This window comes from Suricata suricatta, chromosome 9, assembly GCF_006229205.1.
Source record: "Suricata suricatta isolate VVHF042 chromosome 9, meerkat_22Aug2017_6uvM2_HiC, whole genome shotgun sequence".
Taxonomy (NCBI): Eukaryota; Metazoa; Chordata; class Mammalia; order Carnivora; family Herpestidae; genus Suricata; species Suricata suricatta.
In genome coordinates this window covers 134,304,649-134,327,047 of record NC_043708.1, presented here as the reverse complement: position 1 = coordinate 134,327,047, position 22,399 = coordinate 134,304,649, and the positions used below count along the sequence as shown (strand labels likewise).

Below are 22,399 nucleotides of genomic sequence, written 5' to 3'. Positions count from 1 at the left end.
AAAAAATTTTTTTTTAAGCAGGCTCCACACTGACTGTGGAGCCCAACACAGGGCCTGAACTCACAACCCTGAGATCAAGACCTGAGCTGAGATGGAGAGCTGGATGCCCGGCTGACTGAGCCCCAGGAGCCCCAAGCTGTACGCTTCAAGTGGGTGAACTGTATGGTATGTGAATGAGAGCTCAATAAAGGTACTTCTAAAAAAGACTCAAATGACGCTTAATGAATAAATGTTGAGGGTGAAAGGTCTCACTTATGCCAGACCTTCTCCAGCTGCACTCTTTCCATAGCGACCATCCTCTGAAATCTTCCTTAAAGTAGTTTAAAAATCCTTTTTTAAACTGAAAAGTACAGAATATAACCTAACAGACACCCATGCATCTGTAGCCTAGATTTAACACATTCCATATTTTGCTATATTTGCTCCACATCTCTCTTTCCTTTTAGAAGTAAAACAAACAGATCCAGCTGCTAATAGCCCTTATACAAATGGTTCTTTAAACTAAAAAAAATTTTTTTTTAATTTTTTTAAATTTATTTTTGAGAGAGAGAGAGAAACAGTGCGAGCAGGGGAGGGTCAGAGAGAGAGGGAGATACAGAATCTGAAGCAGTCTCCAGGCTCTGAGCTAGCTGTCAGCACAGAGCCCGACGCGGAGCTCGAACCCACGAACCACGAGATCATGACCTGAGCCGAAGCCGGATGCTTCACTGACTGAGCCACCCAGGCATCCCACAAATGGTTCTTTATGCAATGTCCTTCTGGGGCGCCTGGGTGGCTCAGCCAGCTGAGCATCCAACTTCGGTCAGGTCATGATCTCATGTGGGTTCGAGCCCCACGTTGGGCTCTGTGCTGATAGCTCAGAGCCTGGAGCCTGTCTTCGGATTCTGTCTCTCCCCGTCTCTCTGTCCCTCCCCCGCTCTCTCTCTCTCAAAAAATAAAACATTTTAAAAAATTGCATAAAGTGTCCTTCTGACTTAGGGTGCAGGCCGTTTCCAGAGAGAGTAACTGTAAGAGGGCGGCAAAAGGGCGAGCACGTGAGCGGTAATCAGAACGTGAGGACAGCCTCACACACCCCAGGATGTTCACAGCGCACCGGTGTATGAGCTGAGGATTATTTTAGATTTTGAAGTCTGGAAAATGCCAATCACCTCTCCATGTCTTATTATCTGTTCTCCAGACCCATAAAAATGTAAAATTAAAAAACGTATTACCTGGAGAAGTAGAGTCTGCATGATGGAATTAGCCAGCTGAGAGTTTCTTCGAAGGACATCATAAAAACCCTAAGAGGAATCAAATAGAGAATAAGCCCTGTAACTGATACACAAAGTTAGAACTTTATTTTTAAAAATTTTATTTATTTTTGAGAGCAAGCAAGCATGGGGGGATGCAAGCGCAGACCAGCAGGGAAGGAGGGGAGGGACAGAGAGAGAAGACCAAGCAGGCCCCATGCCCAGCACAGAGCCTGACCCAGGGCTGCATCCCACAGTGTGAGATCATGACACCAAGAGTGGCACGCTTAACCGACTGAGCCACCCAGGCGGCCCTGGACAATCATAACTTTAAAATAATACTATTCTTGGGGCCCCTGGGTGGCTCAGTCGGTTAAGTGTCTGACTTTGGCTCAGATCATGAACTCAAGGTTGGTGAATTTGAGCCCCACATCGATCTGTACTGACAGCCCAGAGCCTAGAACCTGTTTCGGATTCTGTATCTCCTTCTCTCTCTGCCCCTCCTCTGCTCGAACACTGTCTGTCAAAAATAAACGTTAAAAAAATTTTTTTTAAATTTTTTATATTTTTTAATGTTTCTTATTGAGACAGAAACCAAGCATGCGTGGGGGAGGGGCAGAGAGAGAGGGAGACACAGAATCTGAGCAGGCTCCAGGCTCTGAGCTGTCAGCACAAAGCCCGATGCAGGGCTTGAACCACAAACTGTGAGATCATGACCTGAGCCGAAGTTGGACACTTAACCGACTGAGCCACCCAGGCGCCCCTCTTTATACTATTTCTTAATTCTTTGAAAAAGACCAAGACCGTATTTGCTAGAGGAAGAAACGATTCAGGAAGTTTATGTTACCTGCCTAAAAAGAGATCTTGGATCGCTGAGAACCAATCATCATAATTCCTGAACAACAGGTCATTCCTGGCTTTGGAGCACTTTGTTCCTTACAGTCAAGGAAGTCCCAGGTCCTCACTCTTTTCTCTCATCCTACAGTAACAGCCTTCCCTCTTAGGACATTATTTCCACTTACTTTCCAGTGTTTCAAAAGTGTCTCCCGGCCCTAAGCACCCTAATGACTGTGATATTTCTTCCCATCCGACATTTCCCGGTCAGAGCTAAAATCCTAAGGGTGGGGGGCAGCCTTGGTGGCTCAGTTAAGCATCTGACTCTTGACTTCGGCTCAGGTCATATCTCACCGTTCGTGGGATTGGGCCCCGCATCAGGCTCTGCCCTGACACCGCAGAGCCTGACAGATTTTCTCTCTGGCCCTCGCCAGCTCTCGCACATGCTCTCTCTCAAAATAAAGAACTTAAAAAAAAAAAAAAATTAAATCCTGGGGAGCACTTTCTTTTTGGAACTGGAAAAAAGACTGTATGATTCATCTGTGAGAAAAAGTAAACGAGTGCTAATCCCCTAAACAATTTTTTATAAGAAAAGACAAAGTAAAATTATTAGCCTTTGTAACAAGTTATTCCCATATAATGGTAAGAGACCCTTGTGGTCTTGGCTCAAAACTTCACTGAGGAAATCAAGGAACAGCATACAAACTGAAACAGACTCAGTACACATACAGAAGGCAATAATGTCTGGACCGATGGTTAACCTGGAGAAAAAGTTAGCTCCTTCTATATCACAGCAAACCAAATTTCAGATGGACTAAGCAGCTAAATATAAAAAACAAAATCATACAAAAAGTAGAAGAAAATATTAGTGAATATTTATTGGGAGGATATCTTCCACATAAAATATCTTAACAGAAAAGATCAACAGATTTCAACAACCAGAACTTAGTATTTTTTGTAGTTCTCAAAGTATGCCCACCATCATCATCAAGAGTTGGGTGCCCCCCACTGAGCCCCCCAGGTGTGCCTCAAATACTCGTTATGAGCCCTCACCTAACCAACCTTTCGGCTAGCCATCACTAACACCAATCCCAGCTGCGCCAAGTAAAAGTGAACTGTACTTTTACAATCAGAAAAAACTTATCAAAATAAAAAGGATCATTAGTTAGGGGTTGCACATTCCTTCCACTCCGATTTACCTCATAAAGCATGAGTCGAACATCGGCCTGCTGGCCTAAGCATCTCCTCAAACTATCCATGATCTCAAGGCAGAAAGTCTCATTGGCAACAGAACTGTAACGGCTGTGAACATCCACATGGACCTGAAAGGAAGAGAGGCCAGTTATTATGTATTTTACCTAACTGATTTCCGTAAAGGAGGTAAAATGAGCCCAAGTGCTTGGGCAAAGAAACTCGGGCTTAGCGTTCCCCATACGCAGAATCCTAGGACTGTGGCAGACACTGTAATCACCAGTAGGCTGTGATAAGTATCACTCTTTCTGGTTTGGAGTAAGAAGTTTCAAGCATTTCAACAAAAGTAACTCTCCTCTATCGCTTAGGGTCTTCCCTGCCAATGTCAGCTCCTTAGGAAGGCACACAGATGATTCCGCCACTGGAATCCAGTAGTCATAATATACTTGATTATACTTAAAGAGCTAAAATCCTTCCTTAAATAGCTAGCAGAATCTAGCTCTTTTTGCTTCCACAAAATCCTGCGAGCTTTACAGGACCGGTAATACTTAGTTTAGAAATGGACAAGACAAAGCTTAACAGACCTTGTTTCACAAGATAAATCCAGCAACTTGGGACCAACACGCCTAACCCTTACTCCAGGTGTCTCAGGGAGGTGGTCGGTGCTGACGGTTCAGATCCCCACTCTGTTCTGCAATGCCTCTGCCACCCTGGGCAAGTCACTCACCCTTCCTCGGCCTTAGCCTTCTTATCCTTACGATGTGGACAGTTTTCACAATACACTGACAACATCCAGTGTTCCTAATATGTAACCTATGCCATATGTTATGAATAAATGTTGTATATAATTACACTAGAGAAACAAAGGATTCCTAATAAAATTGTTTCATTAATTTGCTATGATTGCTATACAAATCATATAGTACATAATTTAAATCATAAAAACAATTTTATTGCTCTGAAGTCTAGATTACCAAAATACTATAAAAAGTTTTATTTTCTCAGATTACCAGGTTGTGCAAAGTAAATTATTAAAAATAGGGGTGACAATAGCATCTAGACTCAGAGGATTACCAGGAAGATGAAATGACCTAATAAATACACAGCACTTAGCACTGCATCTAGCAGGACAAACCACAAATACAAGTCCCATTTGTAATTCAAACTTTCTAGTAGTCAAATTTAAAAAGTAAAAAGAAGCTGGTGAAATTTAACCAAATATATCAAAAATACTTCAACATGTAATCAAAATTAAAAACAAATAATGAGGGGTGCCTGGGTGGCTCAGTCGGTTAAGTGTCCAGCTTCGGCTCACGTCATGATCTCACAGTTCGTGGGTTCGAGCCCCACGTCTGGCTCTGTGCTGACAGCTGGCTCAGAGCCTGGAGCCTGTCTTCAGATTCTGTCTCCCCCACTCTTTGACCCTCCCCTGCTCAAGCTGTCTCTCTCTCTCTCTCTCTCTCAAAAATAAATAAAAAACATTAAAAAAAAAATTAAGGGGTGGCTGGGTGGCTCAGTCGGTTGAATGTCCGGCTTCGGCTCAGGTCATGATCTTACCATTCGTGGGTTCGAGCCCCGCCTTGGGCTCTGTGCTGCCAGCTAACCCAGAGCCTGGAGCCTATCTTTGGATTCTGTATCTCCCTCTCTCTCTGACCCTCCCCTGCTTGTGCTGTCTCTATTTCTCAAAAATACATAAAAAACATTAAAAAAAATTTTTTTAAATAAAAAATGAGCCATTTTCCCTTTCTCCAACTAAGTCTTCAAAATCCAGCGTGTATTTTACACACACAGCACGACTCAGTTTGGCCAGCCGCCCTTGAATCAAGCACGTGGTTCAGCAGCCACACGAGGCGAGGGGCTCCCACGGTGGGGAGCGCCGTCTAGCAAACAGCAAACCCATCGTGAGTAGGTGTCAGCTGACATCACCGCCACCATCATCAGACTCTGTTTCAGGGTCGTTTGCACAACCGGAGTCGGAGGGGGGACAGTGAGCACATCACCAACTCCCACTTGGATGCACGCAGCAGGCTGCTGGGCACGGTCCTTACCTGGCTGGCACCGATGGACTGACTGCACTGGGAGGAGGACAAGCTGCCCAGAACCTTGAAGTTCTTCAGGAGCAGCACGAACCCGGCCACCGCAGACTTGCGGGCATCCAGCTGGCTGGCACAGGGACAGACAGACAGACAGTTAGGAAGTGATACTACCTTCACAGGAATACGCTTCTGGGTCAGACAAATCCAGTTACCTCTGTACAGAGAAGGAATACGAAGACGTAGCGAGGCACAGAACAAAATAAAATATATTTATATACTCAAAATAAAACATCAGCTGTTCACAGCAGTTAACAGTAGAGGAACTCGGCTGATTTCTTCTCAGTTAACCTCATGACACTATAATTTCTCCTGCGCGGGGAATAAAACTATTAAGTTATATGATGGGCCAGGAACTCAAATGTTAAGTACTAAACAGGCAAGGAAACTTGATGTTCTGTGTCTGAAGGACCAGAACTTCTCTTCTTTGTAAAGAATAGTGCTTGGCGCCTTGTAAACCCTCCATCCAGACAAATGATACATTCACCTCACTGGGGCTCAAGGATTAACTCATGGGGGAGAGGTTAAGACACACAAACCTTGGCCTAGCAGACATGCCTCTGGGTGAGGAATAACAAAAAACTGTTAATTCTAGAAGAGGGATAACAGTATATACTTTACTGGCTGCTCCTCTGTATGTATGTTCCTCTGCACCGTAATAGAGCCGATGTGATATTAATTAAGCACCTTAGGGGTGCCTGGGGGGCTCAGTCGGTTACACGTCCTACTTCAGCTCAGGTCATGATCTCACAGTTCTTGAGCTCAAGCCCCACTTTGGGGCTCTGTGCCGACAGCTCAGAGCCTGGAGCCTGCTTCGTATTCTGTGTCCCTCCCCACCCCCCACCCGTGCCTCTGCCCCTCCCCAGCTTGTGCTCTGTCTCTCTCACAAATAAGTAAATATTTAAAGAAAAACTGAGCATCTTATATTTAAAATACCAAATGCGGGGCGCCTGGGTGGCTCAGTCGGTTAAGCCTCCGACTTCGGCTCAGGTCAGATCTCACGTGGGTTTGAGCCCCGCATCAGGCTCTCTGCTGACAGCTAGCTCAGAGCCTGGAGCCTGCTTCCATGTCTGTGTCTCCTTCTCTCTCTCTGACCCTCCCCCTCTCATGCTCTGTCTCTCTCTGTATCAAAAAATAAATAAAACATTAAAAAAAATAATAAAAAAAATAAAATAAAATACCAAATGCTTTCCACCTATTACTGGTCCCATAATACCTTTTGGGAGGTGGTATTATCATCTTTAGCTTTTACACTAAGAAATAAAGGAAGAGAGATCAGGAAGCATTGACTAAGCCAAAAAACACCTAAGACCACTTAACAATTTGGTCTATAGTTACTAGACCACAATTCAATATGCACTAGAGTGAGCTTCTTGAATATTTTCTTAATGAAAGTGTTTTCCTCTCCAGAACTCTTGACAGCTAGCACTGGAACCTTGTCCTAAAGAATTTTCTAGAGGTGTAGAGCAGAGAACCTGAGATCAGAAGCTCAAATTCTAGCCCCACCAACCTCTGTCTGACTTCTGGAAAGTCACTTATCTTCTCTAAGCCTGCGTCTCCTGATCTGTATGGTGGAAACTGTAACAAGTCTAACTTTACAGGTTACTCTGAAGACTGAATGAGCTACAGAACGCTGCGCAGCACAAGGCCTCGCATGTTCCTCTGGGTGAGACGTCAAACTGCTGTGAACAGGCTGTATGAGGAGACGGCAGGGAAGACGGTGAGCGACATTAGAAGGCACGACGTCCCAGGGTCTCCAGGGATGCCTGTTACCTGGCAAACATGGCTTTCCGAAGGACAAGTATCAAGGAGTCTCTCACGGACATGCTGACTTTGAGAAGCGGCTGAAAGACCGAGAAGAAAGCAGAAACCCCCCAAGTGTATTAGCCGGAGCTCATTTCTGCCCCAAATGGTCACTATCTGGCTTGTATGAGAAAATCTGGTTCTGTTTTTAAATACACATTTCAATGCCTATTACACTTTGTAATATGGACAATAGCATACTTTGAAACACTAAATTTAAACAACTGTGAATGCCTTTAAACCTACCGTCATCAATTTTCTAAGCGCTTTTCAATGACCTCACTAACTTGAAAATGAGTCAAAGGAGAGACAAGTGTGCCGGGAAGAAGGGGGTAAACTTAGAAACAGAGTCTCACTCAGTGCTCCTGCACTTTTAATACAGTTTTATGCTTCAAAATCAAGGAACACAGGATTTCTCACTCATATTTATGAAGAATCACAGCAGACTTCCATTGGGCAGTCCAACCTCAGTTCTGCCGAACTCCCTAGGAGCCGGAAGACTTACCTGCACGGCCTTCAGCAGCCCCTGCACAGTGTGAAGTGGCAGAAAGGACAAATAGTCAAAAGTTTCTGTGACTTTAGCAGAACAACTCTGAAGAACCAAGGGCGCATACATGATGATATTTGAAAGCAGATCTGGAAAACAAAATCTATAGTGAGCTGTCTCAAAAAACTAATAAAGATATTTCAAATAAAAGAAAATTAAATATGGGAAAAGAAATGGTAAAAAGTTTTTTGTTTCTCAAGTAAACTGCAATATCAATTTCTACCGATCCTATGTACCTTTTCTGTGGTCAGTGTAACTAGGATCTATTTTAGAAACTTTCTGTGATAATTATAAAAATTAAAAGAAGGGAAGAAATCTGTTCCATTGTCAAGACAAGTAGCATACAATTATCTTCACACTTCCAAGTTGAAGTAAATCAATAAATAGCTATGAACTTTTATTTAAGTTTATTTATTTGAGAAAGAGAGTGAGAACGTGCACGAGCGGCGGAGGGGCAGAGTGGAGGGGGAAGAGAGAATCCCAAGCAGGCTCCGCACGGTCAGCACAGAGCCTGACGCAGGGCTCGAACTAACAAACTGCGAGATCATGATGTGAGATGAAATCAAAAGTCGGACGCTTAACCGACTGAGCCACCCGGTGCCCAGCTATGAACTTTTCTTATGTCAGCGTGGCACAGTCCTATAAGGAATACGCAAAGCCATAAAAACATGGTCTCTCTTCAAGAATTTTAATTAGGAGGCATGGAAAACATGCTTTGAAGGAAAGAGGTAAATAACGGATCAACATCAAGTATCTAATAATCCCAAACTTATTTTATTGCCTAGCAAATGTTAAGGAGAGAGTCTAAAGAGTCCAAAGGAAGAGGAGATTATAGGAGTCGGCGTGCTTGAGAAGAGAGAAGAGGAGAAGAACCTAAGCCAGGCTCTGGAAGAAGGCTCACATTCAGATGCACCAAGAGCCAGGAAGGCCTAGTTGATGCAAAGGGAAAAGCATGAGGAAAAATAAGGATAAGGCATATTCAGGAAACGGGGGAGGCTGGGGTGAAGGATTCATAAAAATAAGTAAGTTAATGCTGAAAAAGCAGGATGGATCACATTGTCTAGGACTGTAAGAGCCAGGACAAAGAGCTGAGCGTTTAGAAAGAAGGTACTGGTGATTTCTGAGTGGCAGAGTGGCATTCCGGGAACACGCACGTGACGGCAGACGCAGGCTGAACGCTGCAGACAAGAGAAAGCCGGGAAAGCGATGACAGCTATGGCAGAAGCCTACAAGCGAGGCTGCAAGGCTGCAAACCAGGCAACAGGAAGGGAGGTGGAAGGGCACAAAAATGAAGAAAAAACAACAGAGAAAAAATGAGAAAACTCAGGTACCAAGTTTGAGGTGATGAGAAGAAATTCCAGCTTCTGGAACGTGGAGAGCCAGGCTTCAAGTAATAGAAATAGGAACCACTGAAAGGGAGATTTGTCTGAAGGCAACTGAATTGCACTTGAAATAAAAGTAAGAAGGAAAACCTAAATGGAAATGTCCAGCAGGGATGGAGGCACGGAGCCAAGGAAAGACGACAGTCCCAACGTAAAGATTTTGGAGCCACGTCCACCAAAGCCCACAAAACGAACTCAAGTCAGGGACACAGGCACGACAAGTACAAGAAAAAGAACGTGTCCAAAGAGGAGCAGACTTCTGCCTCCCACCGTCACTGGGTTACGGTGACCAGATTTATCCTCCTACTTTAAACAGTAAGAAAAAGGCGAAAGTATGTTAATAATTTTCGGACACTAGACAAGCAGGGCAGGACCACGGTCCCCGAGAGAGGAGAAATAAATGGGGGGTGCCTTAGAACTGCCCATCTTATTGCCTGGAGGGGGACTAGGCAGCAGCACAGAGAGGGGAAACCAAGTCCAGTGTCTTCCCAGCTTAAAGAGATGGAGGTAGGAATTCAAAAAAGCCAAGGCGGCAAGAACTAGCAGAGTACTACAAAGAAAAGAGCTACGTCGGAAGAGGGCCCCGGAGATGTGCAAGAAGCCCCCGTGTATGTTAGCTGTGTTCTGGTAGGTGCATGATTGTGAAGAAGCTACCAGAAGCCAAGGAAAGATTCACCAGCAAGCAGACAGATTTCCAGAGGTCACAAAGGACAAATAATGGTTCACATTCACAACAACCACCGTGGACACACCTCATAATATACAAGGTTCTACACTTCGGCATTAGAGAAACCTAACTAGCCCAAGATTAAAGGCCTCCTGGTCTTGCTTAACACAGCGTAACCATCCAAAGGATGAGATGTTTTCCAAGACTTAAAGCTCAAAAATATTTGAAAGAAAATAAAATCCATGAAATCAACAATGTAAAAATTCACAGTGTCTGCTATCCAATCATGCAGGGTCACCTGGAGGGCTCAGTCGGTTAAGTATCCGACTTTGGTTCAGGTCATGATCTCACGGTTTGCGAGTTTGAGCCCCATGTCAGACTCTGTGCTGGCAGGTCACATCCTGGAGCTTGCTTTGGACTCTGTGTTTCCCTCTCTCTCTCTGCCCCTCCCCTGCTCACATTCTGTTTCTCAAAAATAAATGTTAAAAAAAATATTTTGAAAAAATTGCAGGGGCACCTGGGTGGCTCAGTTAGTCAGTTAAGCAGCCAACTCAGAGCCTGGAGCCTGCTTCAGATTCTGTGTCTCCCTCTCTCTCTGCCCCTCACTCATGCTCTGTTTCTGTCTCAATAATACATTTAAAAAAAACATATAAAAATTTTCTTAAAAAATTGCAAAGCATGCAAAAAGGTGGGAAAATATGACCCATGAAGAGGAAGAAATTAATAAAAATAAAACAGAAATGATATAAATGATAGGATTAGTAAATAAAGATATTTAAAAAACTAAAGTAAATATAGTTCATATGTTTAAAAAAGGTAAGGGAAGCATGTTGAGAGCAAAAATATAAAAAAGGATACAAATCAGATGTCTGAAGATGAAAAATTAGATCACTGCAGAAGAACGGAGAACCTGAATGTAATACCAACTGTCTACATCAAAACAGAAAAAAATACTTAAAAAAAAATCTGTGAGTTATGTAGCAATGTAAAGCAGCCTATTACATAAATAACAGTATAAGGGTGGGAGGGGGATGACAGAAAAAAAGTTAAAAAAAAATTTTTTAATGTATGTTTATTTTTGAGAGACAAACAGAGCGTGAGCAGGGGAAGAGCAGAGAGAGGAGACACAGAATCTTTAGCAGGCTCCAGGCTCCGAGTTGTCAGCACAGAGCCCAACATGAAACCGCGAGATCATGACCTGAGCCCAAGTAGGCCGCTCAACCAACTGAGCCACCCAGGCGCCCCAGAAAAAAGTTTTTGAAGAAATCAAATCTGGGGGCGCCTGGGTGGCTCAGTCGGTTGAGCATCTGGCTCTTGATTTCAGCTCAAGTCATTGGTTCGTGACATCAAGCCCCACCTTGGGCTCTGCGCTGACAGCATGGAGCTTGCTTGAGATTCTCTCTCTCCATCTCTCTCTACCTCTCCCCGCTTACGCTCCCTCTCAAAATAAACACACATTAAAAAAAAAAAAGAGAGAGAGAGAGTATCTCAAAATGTTCCAAACTTGAAGAAAACTATAAACCTACCGATCCAAGATGCTTGACAAACTCCAACCACCAGAAACATGGAGAAAACGACATTAAAGCCCATAATTAAAAAGCTGAAAACCACTGATAAAGAGAAAAATGTGTATTATATAGAGAGGAGGAAATACATGAATGAAAGCTAACTAATTAGAAATGATGAAAGCCAAAAGAACAGTGAAGTAACATTTTGAAAGTACTAAAAGGGGGGGACCCCTGTCAACTGGGAATTCTATACCCCATAAAAATATCTTTCAAAAACCTAACACTGAAGACTTTTTGTGACATACAAAAGAATTCAACAAGAGCAGATCATCAGTATAGAAAAAAACTTTTTTTTCTGAAGGATTTAGCAAAGATGTATTTTTTTTTCTAATTCCAGTCTTTTGAAGTAGACATAGGTTTACTTGAATGAAGCTGATTCAAAGAGCACAGAAAAACTGAACACAAAGAATAAGACTAACCCAGCATCCAGAGCGATGGGGGTGTAAGACACTGAGCAGGTGCCCTGGACAGAAGACTGACTGTCCAAGGTGGCTACCAACAAAGACCGAAGTCCCCACCCTGCAGGAGCACACAGCTTAGTGTCCGAACAGTGGAGTCTGTATTTGTTCCTTGGATTCTAAGCAGTATATGAAAGTTAAAGGCAGCTGGATGGAAAATGATACTGGATAGAAATGGAAAACAGCATCAGATATGGTAAACGCATGTGTAAATTTTCTTATTTTAAAAAATTCTTGGGGTGCCTGGGTGGCTCAGTCAGTTAAGCATCCAGCTCTTGATTTGGGCTTGGGGTCACAATCTCATGGTTCATGGATTCAAGCCTTGCAAATATATCTGGAATGTCTTGATTTGCAGGTGACATGATTTCTATTTAGAAAATTCTAAGGAATTGCCAAAAAGCAACTAGAATAAGTAGGTTTAGCAAGATTGCAAGGTACAAGATCAGTATAAAAATGCACCTATTTCTACATGCTAGCAATTAACGAACAGAAATTGAAATTTTAAACTTTTTTAAATGTTTTATTTATTTTTGAGAGAGAGCGAGAGACAGCGTGAGCAGGGGAGGGTCAGAGAGGGAGGGAGACACAGAATCCAAAGACAGGCTCCAGGTTCTGAGCTGTCAGCACAGAGCCCAATGCGGGGCTTGAACCCATGAACCGCGAGATCATGACCTGAGCCAAAGCTGGACGCTCAACCGACTGAACCACCCAGGCGCCCCCAGAAATTGAAATTTTAAAAAATATCATGTGCAATAGAATAAAAAAAAATGAAACACTTAGGGATAAATCTGACAAAAAATCTAGAAAACACTGCTAAAAGAAATTAAAGACCTAAATACATGGAGAGACACACTGTGTTGATGGGTTAGAGCCTCAACATTGTTAACACACTGTCCCTAAACTGATCCATAGATTTAAGGCAATCTCCATCGAAACCCAAACAACTTCCTTATAAAAACTCACAAGCTGATTCTAAAACTTATTTGGAAATGCAGGGGACCTCTATGAGCTAACACTATTTTGAAAAAGAACACAGTTGCTAGGTTTATTACAAAAGTATAGCAATCAAGACAATAAGAGATCACTGGAGCAGACAATTCCTAAAACGGACCCACATGCATATGGTTGATTGATTTCAGCGAAAACAGCATGCTAATTTAATGAAGACAAAATAATATTTATTTTTTTAACTTTTTGTTTTAGTGAGAGAGCTCAAGAGCAAGAGCACAAATAGGGAAGGGGCGGAGAGAGAGAGAGAGGCAGGGGGAGAGAGGAAGAATCCCAAGCAGGCTCAGTACTGTCAGCAGGGCTCAGGAACTTCAAGATCATGACCTGAGGCTTCACCACCTGAGCCACCCAGGTGCTCTAGAAAAGATAATCTTTTTAACAGATGTGCTGGATCAACTGGCTAGCCAAAGGGGGAAAATGAACTGTTACTCACACCACACAGGACTTAACAAAAATGGATCACAGATTAAATTATAAAAAGCTAAAGCTGTAAAGCTTCTAGTAGAAAATACAGGAAAAAATTCTTAGTCAATCTTAGTGATCTTGGGTTTGGCAAAGATTCTTTAATACATGACACAAAAAGCAGGAACTATAAAAAGAAACTGATAAACTGATAACTGATAAATTAAAAATACTTGCTCTTCAAACAACACTGTTAAAAAAATTAAGTCGGGGCGCCTGGGTGGCTCAGTTGGTTAAGCCTCCGACTTGGGCTCAGGTCAGATCTCACGTTCGTGGGTTCGAGCCCCGCGTCAGGCTCTGTGCTGACAGCTAGCTCGGAGCCTGGAGCCTGCTTCCGGTTCTGTGTCTCCTTCTCTCTCTGCCCCTCCCCCTCTCATGCTCTGTCTCTCTCTGTGTCAAAAATAAATAAAACATTAAAAAAATTAAAAAAAAATTAAGTCAAACTGCAGACGAGGAGAAAGTATTTGCAAAACACATATCAGACAAAGGACTTGTATTCAGAATACATAATTACAATTCAGTAATAAGGCAGCAAACAACTCAATTTTAAAAATCAGACAAAAGATTTGCACAAATAAGGCGAATAAATATTCAATACCATTGGGCTCTGGGGAAATACAAATGAAAACCTCCATGAGATACTATCAAGCACGTACCAATGACTAAAGTTAAAAAAGACTAACCATAGCCAAGTGTTGGTCACAACGTGAGCATCTAGCACCGCTGCTGGCAGGCAGGTAAAATGGGACAACCACTTTGGAAAACAGTCCAGCAGTTTCTTAAACTACGAAACACAGATCTCGCATACGACACACCCATTCCACTACCAGGTATTTTCCCAAGAAAAACGAAGCCACTTCCTCAGAAAGACTTACAATGAACGTTCACAGCACCTTTATTCATAAAAGCCCCAAACCGGGAACAACCTACATAACCTGTCCACAGGTGAGCGGATAAACAAAGTGAGGTGATGTTCACACCAGGCAGTACTACTAACAATAAAAAGGGACCAACTACTGATACATGCGACAAACATGGGAAACTCTCCCAAGAATTACGCTCCGTGAAGGAAGCTAGGCAAAAAAAGGAGTGCAGACAGTAGGACCCCACTTACATAAAAGACTGAAAAATGGCACCGAATTAACAGACAGGACGCAGACAAGCCTGGAGACGGGAGGGGGGAGGAAGAGTGGGATGGGGGAAAGATTACAAAGAGATACCAGGAAACATCTGTGGGTGATCACGGTGTTGTTTCACAGGCGGACACATGTCCAAAGTCATCAAACCGTATACCTTAAGTAGAGATTATTGTACTTCAATAAAGCTGCGAAGGAAAAAAGCAGAATAAAGTGTCAAGTACTGAACTCTGCAGAATCTTGATACTTCAGGGTAGAAGAAAAGGAGTCACTAAAGGAGGAAGAGACGAACTGATCACATGCAGGATAAGAGCAAACTATTAGTTATCAGAGGGCTGATCTAAGAAAGTTTCAGGGGAGTTGTAAACTGTGAGTGACAGAGAAATTAGGAAAGTCGGTGGCTAAAAAAAGACCAGAGGATTTGGCATTAAAGATATGTATTAGTCAGGTAAGCGTCCAGCTCTTGATTTGGGCTCAGGTCACGATCCCAGGGTCGTGGAATCAAGCCCAGCGTTGGGCTCTGGGCTGAGAAGGGAGGCTGTCTGAAATTCTCTCTACCCCTCTCTGTTCCTCTCTCCCACTCTAAAACAAACAAAGTAGAAGACAAGGAGAGGAGTACTGATGCCAGAGCGTCAAGGACGAAGAGAATGGGAGGTCAGTGAAGCAGGACAGCGCTCATTGGAGAAGCAGTAAAACCAAAGACAGAGTTACTGTAAGACACAAGTTCCACTCATTAGGTATATGTGTCTTTCCTTCCTTAAAAAAAAAAAAAAGTTTATTTTTGAGACAGACAGCATGAATGCGGGAGGGGCAGAGAGAGAGGGAGACAGAGGACCCAAAGTGGGCTCTGCAGTGACAGCAGCAAGTCACACGTGGGGCTTGAACTCATAAACCATGAGATCATGACCCAAGCTGAAGTCAGATGCTCAACTAACTGAGCCACCCCGGTGCCCCAGACAACCAGACAATATAGAAGGACTTCTGTCTCACATCATAATCAAAGATATTGCACTGAACTACTACAGCATTAAACACTTTTTTCCCAGGACCAAAACCGTATGACATTTACACGAAAATACTCCCTAGGACTTGACCCACCCTCTCATAGCTCAGTACCTAAGAAATGACTTATGGGAGAGGATGCTCTGGTCACAACCCTGTTGAAGACTTGCTCCAGAATTTCTTGTCTGATCATCTCATGGATCTGAAAAGAACAGAACAGGCAATAAAATATTCCATGGTGGCCTCCTGCTTAGAGCTGCATCAACTCATGTCAGGCAGAACAAAGAACAGTTTGGATATACGTATAAAGTGGCTGTTTATTTCAAAGATAAGTATACTGTGAATCATCTGGAAAGATAGGATTACTCAATTCTAGCCCCGCTCTGTGCACAGGTGCTGCATGAGCAGGGCAAACGACCAGGTTTATTAGCCTAAAACAGAGTTCACATCAAAGTATTGCTACATGTTAGGTTCAGCATCAAACAGGACTAATCCTACTTAGGTGTCCATTCCGTGCTAATACCCATATTTCTGACCATGTGCATGACTTATTTTAAAATTTAAAAGCCCATGAATATTTCTGGAAATCGCAAGAATCTTCGCCAAACTCTTCTTCGGTTTCTGGAAGCACGGCAGTCACCTTAAGAGAGAACTGTTTTCAATTTTCATTCAAATTCTTACCGGAGGTCGATCACTTCAAGGAACAGACTAATTTCAGACATTAGACGAACAACAGATTATTAGTAAATTACATGCTCTACAGATGCTTTGACAAACATCTGTGTAAACCAAAGGGAACATCACTAGTTTTAAAAACCATTACTTTTGCAAAAATGGGGTGTATGGGCAGCTCAGTTGGTTAAGCTTCCAACTCTTGATTTTGGCTCAGGTCATGATCTCAGTCTGTGAGTTCGAGACCTGCAGCTGAGCTCTATACTGACAGCATGAAGCTTGCTTGGGATTCTTTCTCTCCCTCTCTTTGCCCCTCTCCCACTTGCACACGCACGTCCTCTCTCTCTCAAACTTTAAAAAACAAATATAAAAACCAACAAACATTCAAATCTCTTATTCTTTTTAAGAAGGATCATTTGTATCATCTAACATAACTCTCAAGGATTACTATCTGCGTTCACATCAGTGTTCTGGATCAGAACACTAGATTTACAGTTAAATTAGCCCCCAAATAACACTTTCAGCAGACACTTACAGTGCTTACAATGTGCACCTACATCAAGTCAATGTCAAGAAGATGATGTAGAGCAATCATTGGTAAAGCAAAGTTGTTTAGCCTCAGATATAATCTAACTTTTGTTTTAGTTGAAAGGAAATGAATTTTTAAAAGCTGTTTCAGAAATTAAGACTGAGATGATCACTGTTATATGGTAATGAATTAAAAAACAGAACTATTCTGAGTTTGTCAAAAACGAGGAACTGAAAAGCATGATTCTTCAAACTGGATATTCTACAGTGACCTAAAAGATTATTTCTTGTATAAGGTAATAGCCTCCCCAAAGCCCTCCAAACAGAAAATGATAAAAAATGATTTATTTACTGCTGGAATAAGAGGAGGAAGTCATAAAACTCTAATTTACATTCAAACTTCTGAGAAACAGAAACAAAGGAAATAAAAATAAATGAAAACTCATACCAGTACCGAATGAAAATGCAAATGTCCCACCCAGCTGAGTCTGTCACATTTCAACTACGACCCCAAGCTCTGTTTCCGGAAACTGCCGCACACTCCAACTTCCTCGTCCTCCAGGCTCGTAGGTAAACGCCATGGCCCATTTGTAATTTCACAGAATTAGCGAACGGTGGCCAAACTCGAGTCTTACCTTAAAAGTTTCCAACAGGATATCAGCTCCCAGCTTACATGCATGCTGGATTGGTTTTTTAGAAAGACATGAGCTGGTTTCAATAGTTTTTCCATCAAGAATCTTCTTTGGCCCATATGAATCCATTAAGATGAAGCCAAGCTCTACCAGGCCCTGAGTTACATGATCCCAACTATGAACACTGCAAGAAAACAAAGCTTAGTTAAAAAAAAAAAAAATCAACTTAGGAGGATACCTTACCTTTATATTCATTGCCATGTTTATACAATTCCTGAACTTGACCTGAATCATCAACACCCTTCACATGAACCTTTTCTTCTCATGCATCCTTATTCATAATTCTGAATTCCTGGATGCACAGTATTTCCACTAACAGAACACTGGGAAAATCCAGAAACTACAGAATATTCAAAAACATACAGACAAAACTGGAATATCTCGGTGTACTGACCGTTGGACATTTCCATTCAAGATTTCATGACTGGAAGTTAACTGTTGCTCCTTCTATTTCCCCAACAGTAACAACACTTCTAAAAAATGTTATTTATTTATTTTTTTATGTTTCTTATTTATTTTTGAGAGACAGAGAGAGACAGCGTGAGCAGGGGAGGGTCAGAGAATGAGGGAGACACAGAATCTGAAGCAGGCTCCAGGCTCCGGGCTGTCAGCACAGAGTTTAACGTGGCGCTTGAACCCAAGAACCAGGAGATTATGATGAAACTATCAGAAGCTTAACCAACTCAGCCGCCGAGGCACCCCACAACCAACAACACTTCTACTCTATGCATGTTTATCAAGTTTGCCTCCCTCCCCAGACTGTTTCTTTACAGTAGAGACCATCTTGTAGTCCTATTTTTGCTCATACAGCTTGGCATAACCCTAGCAGGAATATTTACACTCATATTTATATACTCATATTTATATCACATTCATCTTATAGTATGATCAATGCACAATCTGGTTTCAAAGGCATGAGCTAAAACTACAAATAACCTTTTGCACAGCAACAGAATCCTTGGTCATTTTATACCATTTAATGTTACCCACCGTAGTGGAAATGATATGCTAAGAGTAACCTTCATGCCATTAGATCTACCTGCTAAACAGCCACCAATTATAATACAGAATTACAGAATAAAGGAGACAGCTGTAAATAGATTCTCATAACATTCTGACAGACTTTAATAATATTCACCCTCTGGAGATCTGGGATCAAGTTAAGGGACTGAGCACATGCTCCAATCTTCTCCTACCAAATACCTACAAGTGAGGGAAAAGACACACACACCTGTGTGCACATCCCTCGACACGGTGCATATATACAACCCATAATAATGTGGAAAAATAAGAGGCATTTTTCATGGGCTAGAAATTATAAAGAATCCTTAAAAGTGAAAGAAATTTAAGGGCGCGTGGATGCCTCAGTTGGTTAAGCATCCAACTCTTGATCTCAGTTCAGAGAATAGAGTGGATTTTTTAACTAGACTTACGGTGATCACTTTGCAATACATACAAACACTGAATCGTCATGTTATACATCTGAAATATACTGTATCTGTCAATTATATCTTATTTAAAAAAATCTTCATGTTCTGGTTAGAATGTCACATACATTTTAAGTCTTCTTGGCCTTATTTTCCCCACAGGTGCTGTCATTTTTAGAGTGTTAATTTTTAAGAAAGGTTTTTTAGGGATATAATGTGTTACAACAGACATGCCAAAAATCCACACCTCCTAAATACAACAAAATACGCTAAGTGGAGTCCAAAAATGTAACCACATACCATATAAACTTACTTAGAGGTTTACTTAATTGACTGGAGCAAGTGTGTATGAATAACCAGCTGGCTATTAAGTCTCCGTGTCCCTCCTCACCGAGGTCCGTTCCTCCCTAGGGTAACTGCCCACGTCACTCTACAGACGGAGATGCTTCCAGGTCCCTGGCTGACTGGGGCTTCCCGGAGCGCAGCTTTCCAGGAATTTCCTGACTAGCTAATAAGCCTGCATCTTTAGACCAACTTGAAGACTAGGATGGGAAAATAGAGGAGATACAACCATAAGCCCCAGGAAAAAGAATAACCAGATACAGAGGATAAAGGAGCCGTAAGCTCATCAGTGGGTGAGCCACCCAGAAACAATGGATTGGAGCCTGAAATGTGCCTTATGTGCGACCTCATGAAAATTCAATCTAAATCAGAATTCCCAGACGTGGAATGAGATCCACCTCCAATTATGGCTTAAATTATAAGGCCTTAAAAACGCATTTAATCCACAAAGCAAACACGACACAGTAAAGACTATTACAACAGCTAATGTAGATCTTGAACTTAAAATAACATCCAGCATACCTATCTTTTCAACGTGACCTAAAACGGACAGATTTGTCTAAAACTGCTCATCAACTGTCTGGAACCACTAATTCAATACCATCCATCAGCCTCAAACTTCAACAGTTAAATAAAACTCTTAATTTTTTTTTTTTTTTACTCACCTAAAAATCCAATGACGATTCAGGCCAAGAAAGAGTTGCGCCCACTTCAGTTGTGTATTCCTGCTACCAAGGTGGCCAAGAAATCAAGTCTTGGGATTTAAGGATTTTTTGATACAGGAATAGCTTGCTTGACCAAGTTTAAGGGACTCACCCTTGATATGTGGAGTTAATAGCCAGAGTCCTCGATCTTCTCTGGGGGGTCACAGGTGTATCACACAGCACCTCCTAACATTAAATACCTACGAACCTTCTGGGTTTGGGTTCATGAACTCACCTATTCTTCACCACTTCCAGGATCATGGTTGAAATACAAGACCTCTGAGGGACTAGATTCTGAAGGAATTTTGAGCCTTGGAGAAGCTGCAGATCCTTAAAGCTTTTTACAATTGAAGCTTTTAAAAGGTCAAACACCTAAAATAATGAAAAAATAGGAAAATGAAGCCAAAAGTGGTAGCTCATGCTATAGAATCTTCACTGTGCTAACTGTTCGTGCTCACTGCCATACACTCATATCCCTAAGAGAACCGTTTCACTAAATGAGTAGGATATAAAAATTATGACTTTCAACGGGAACTTAAAAGAGCTGAAGACAAGCATTCCTTGGGAGAGAAAAAGGGCTAAAAATCAATACTACTATTACCCACAAACAGGGAACACGGAAGAAAACAAAGGGTAAAGTATTTTATATTTTCGTCCTTGCAACTAAACTTCCCACTGCTGTCACCTGAGGAACTGGGTGAAAGGTTTCCACTCTTACTCCCACCTCCTCACAGGAGATAAAGGTATAAACTCACGACCTGAAGAAGTCCTCAGGTAGCCTCCAGAAAACAGCGCAGGCCCACACGGCTCATAGAGGAATCTGCTGCGAGCCGAATCACCTACAGAAGGGCCCTGTACACCTAGCAACTACGGAAGGAACCAAGAAGTCATCACCAAATACCTGTTCCTCAAATCTCTGTACTCGTGTTACGGAGAGCAGGAGGGCAATGCTGAAGGGACATATATTATTACTGAGATCGCCTTGCTGTCCTGCCTATAAAGAAGACAAAAAAGTCATTATTTATAGAAATCTTAAAAGTATAACATAACCTACTGAAAAAAGATCTTTAAATGGATCAGAAACTTAAGACCTAAAACTGTAGAACTTAAAAAAACATCAGAAAATCTTTAAAACCTTGGATTAGGTGAAGATTATTTAGAAAAGCATAATTTTATCAGAAATAACTGATAAACTGGACCCCATAAAAATTCAAGACACCAATAAGAAAAGTAAAAGACAAGCCACAAACCGGGAAAAAGACTTGTTAATTATGTACATGATAAATGACTTATACCCAGAATATATAAAGATTTCTTAAAACTAATGATTCCCGTAATCCAGAACTGACAAAAGATGTGAACAGACATTTCCCAAAGAAGGTATCAGCCTAGCTAATAAGCACACTGAAAAAATGTTCAGGGTCTTCAGTCATTAAGGAATTGCAAAGTACACTTCGGTGAGACACTGTTTCACGCATACTGGAATGACTAAAAAAGCCAAGAACAGTGAGGATGTGAAGAAACAAGAACCTCACACAGTGCTGGAGGGAATGCACGATGATACAGCCACTTCAGTGGTTCCTTAAAAACGTAAATGTACATTTATCAAACAACACAAATCCCACTTGTCGGATCCATCCGCGAGACATGAAAACCTAGTCCACACAAAGACCTGCATGAGAATGTTTGAAACAGCTTTATTCATCATAGCCAAAAAGAGGAAACAAGTCAAATATCCATCAACTGATGAACAGCTAAACTGATACATGTATACAATGGAATAACTGTTCGACAATAAAAAGGAATGAAACACTGACACGGGCTACCGCACGGATGAACCGGGAAAACGCTGTGCTAAATGAGAGCCGTACACAGAAGATCACACACTGTATGATTCCATTTGCAGGACTCTATATGTATATACTATACGTATGTACCTGCACGTATATATGCACCATAGAGACAGATTAGTGGTTGCCTGAGCCTGGGAACATGAATTAACTAAAAATGGGTGAGGGCTTTCTCTCTCTCTCTCAAAACTAAACAAACATTAAAAAATATTTAGAAAAAAAGAAGTGGGAGTGACGGGGAGGCGCCTGGGTGGCTCAGTCGGGTAAGTGTTGAATTCAGCTCAGATCATGATCTCATAGCTTGTGAGTTCGAGCCCCACATCGGACTCTGTGCTGACAGCTCAGAGCCTGAAGCCTGCTTTGAATTCTGTGTCTCCCTCTCTGCCCCTCCCCCACTCAAAAATAAACAAACATTAAAAAATATCTTTTTTAGATAAAAATAGGCGTGAGGGACTTTATAGGGTGGTGAAAGTGTTCTAAAACTGGATAATGGTGATGGTTACACAACAGTGATTTATGAAAAATCACTGAATTGTAAACTATACCTCAATAAAGTTTAAAAAATAGGTCTTTGAGGCCCATAAAAGATCACAGATAAAACAGAAAACCAACAAACAGAAGTGGAAAAGATCAATACAAAACTGGTTCTCTGATAAAAATCAATAAAACAGTTATATAAACCTCAACAACAAAGAGTGAACAGACACGGAAGAGATAAAGGAACTTGAAAGTCTAGCTCCAAATTATAGTCTTTAAACATCCCTTCCTACAAAAGGGACCCAGAGCCCCTGGGAGAAATGCCCG

General features: G+C 41.9%; 1 protein-coding gene across 2 annotated transcripts in view; it reads right to left on the bottom strand.

Annotated features, from left to right (window-relative positions):
- FANCI (FA complementation group I) overlaps positions 1-22,399 on the bottom strand; it is a 74,526-nt gene that overhangs the window by 23,299 nt on the left and 28,828 nt on the right. For both annotated transcript variants that reach the window (XM_029950243.1, XM_029950244.1), the window contains exons 11-19: positions 20,647-20,739; positions 19,981-20,117; positions 17,216-17,396; positions 15,495-15,582; positions 7,656-7,786; positions 7,121-7,191; positions 5,303-5,417; positions 3,263-3,385; positions 1,212-1,280 (exon numbers count right to left, since the gene is read on the bottom strand). In XM_029950243.1, the coding sequence (XP_029806103.1) occupies positions 1,212-1,280; positions 3,263-3,385; positions 5,303-5,417; positions 7,121-7,191; positions 7,656-7,786; positions 15,495-15,582; positions 17,216-17,396; positions 19,981-20,117; positions 20,647-20,739 (1,008 nt within the window). The remainder of the gene's footprint in view (positions 1-1,211; positions 1,281-3,262; positions 3,386-5,302; positions 5,418-7,120; positions 7,192-7,655; positions 7,787-15,494; positions 15,583-17,215; positions 17,397-19,980; positions 20,118-20,646; positions 20,740-22,399) is intronic.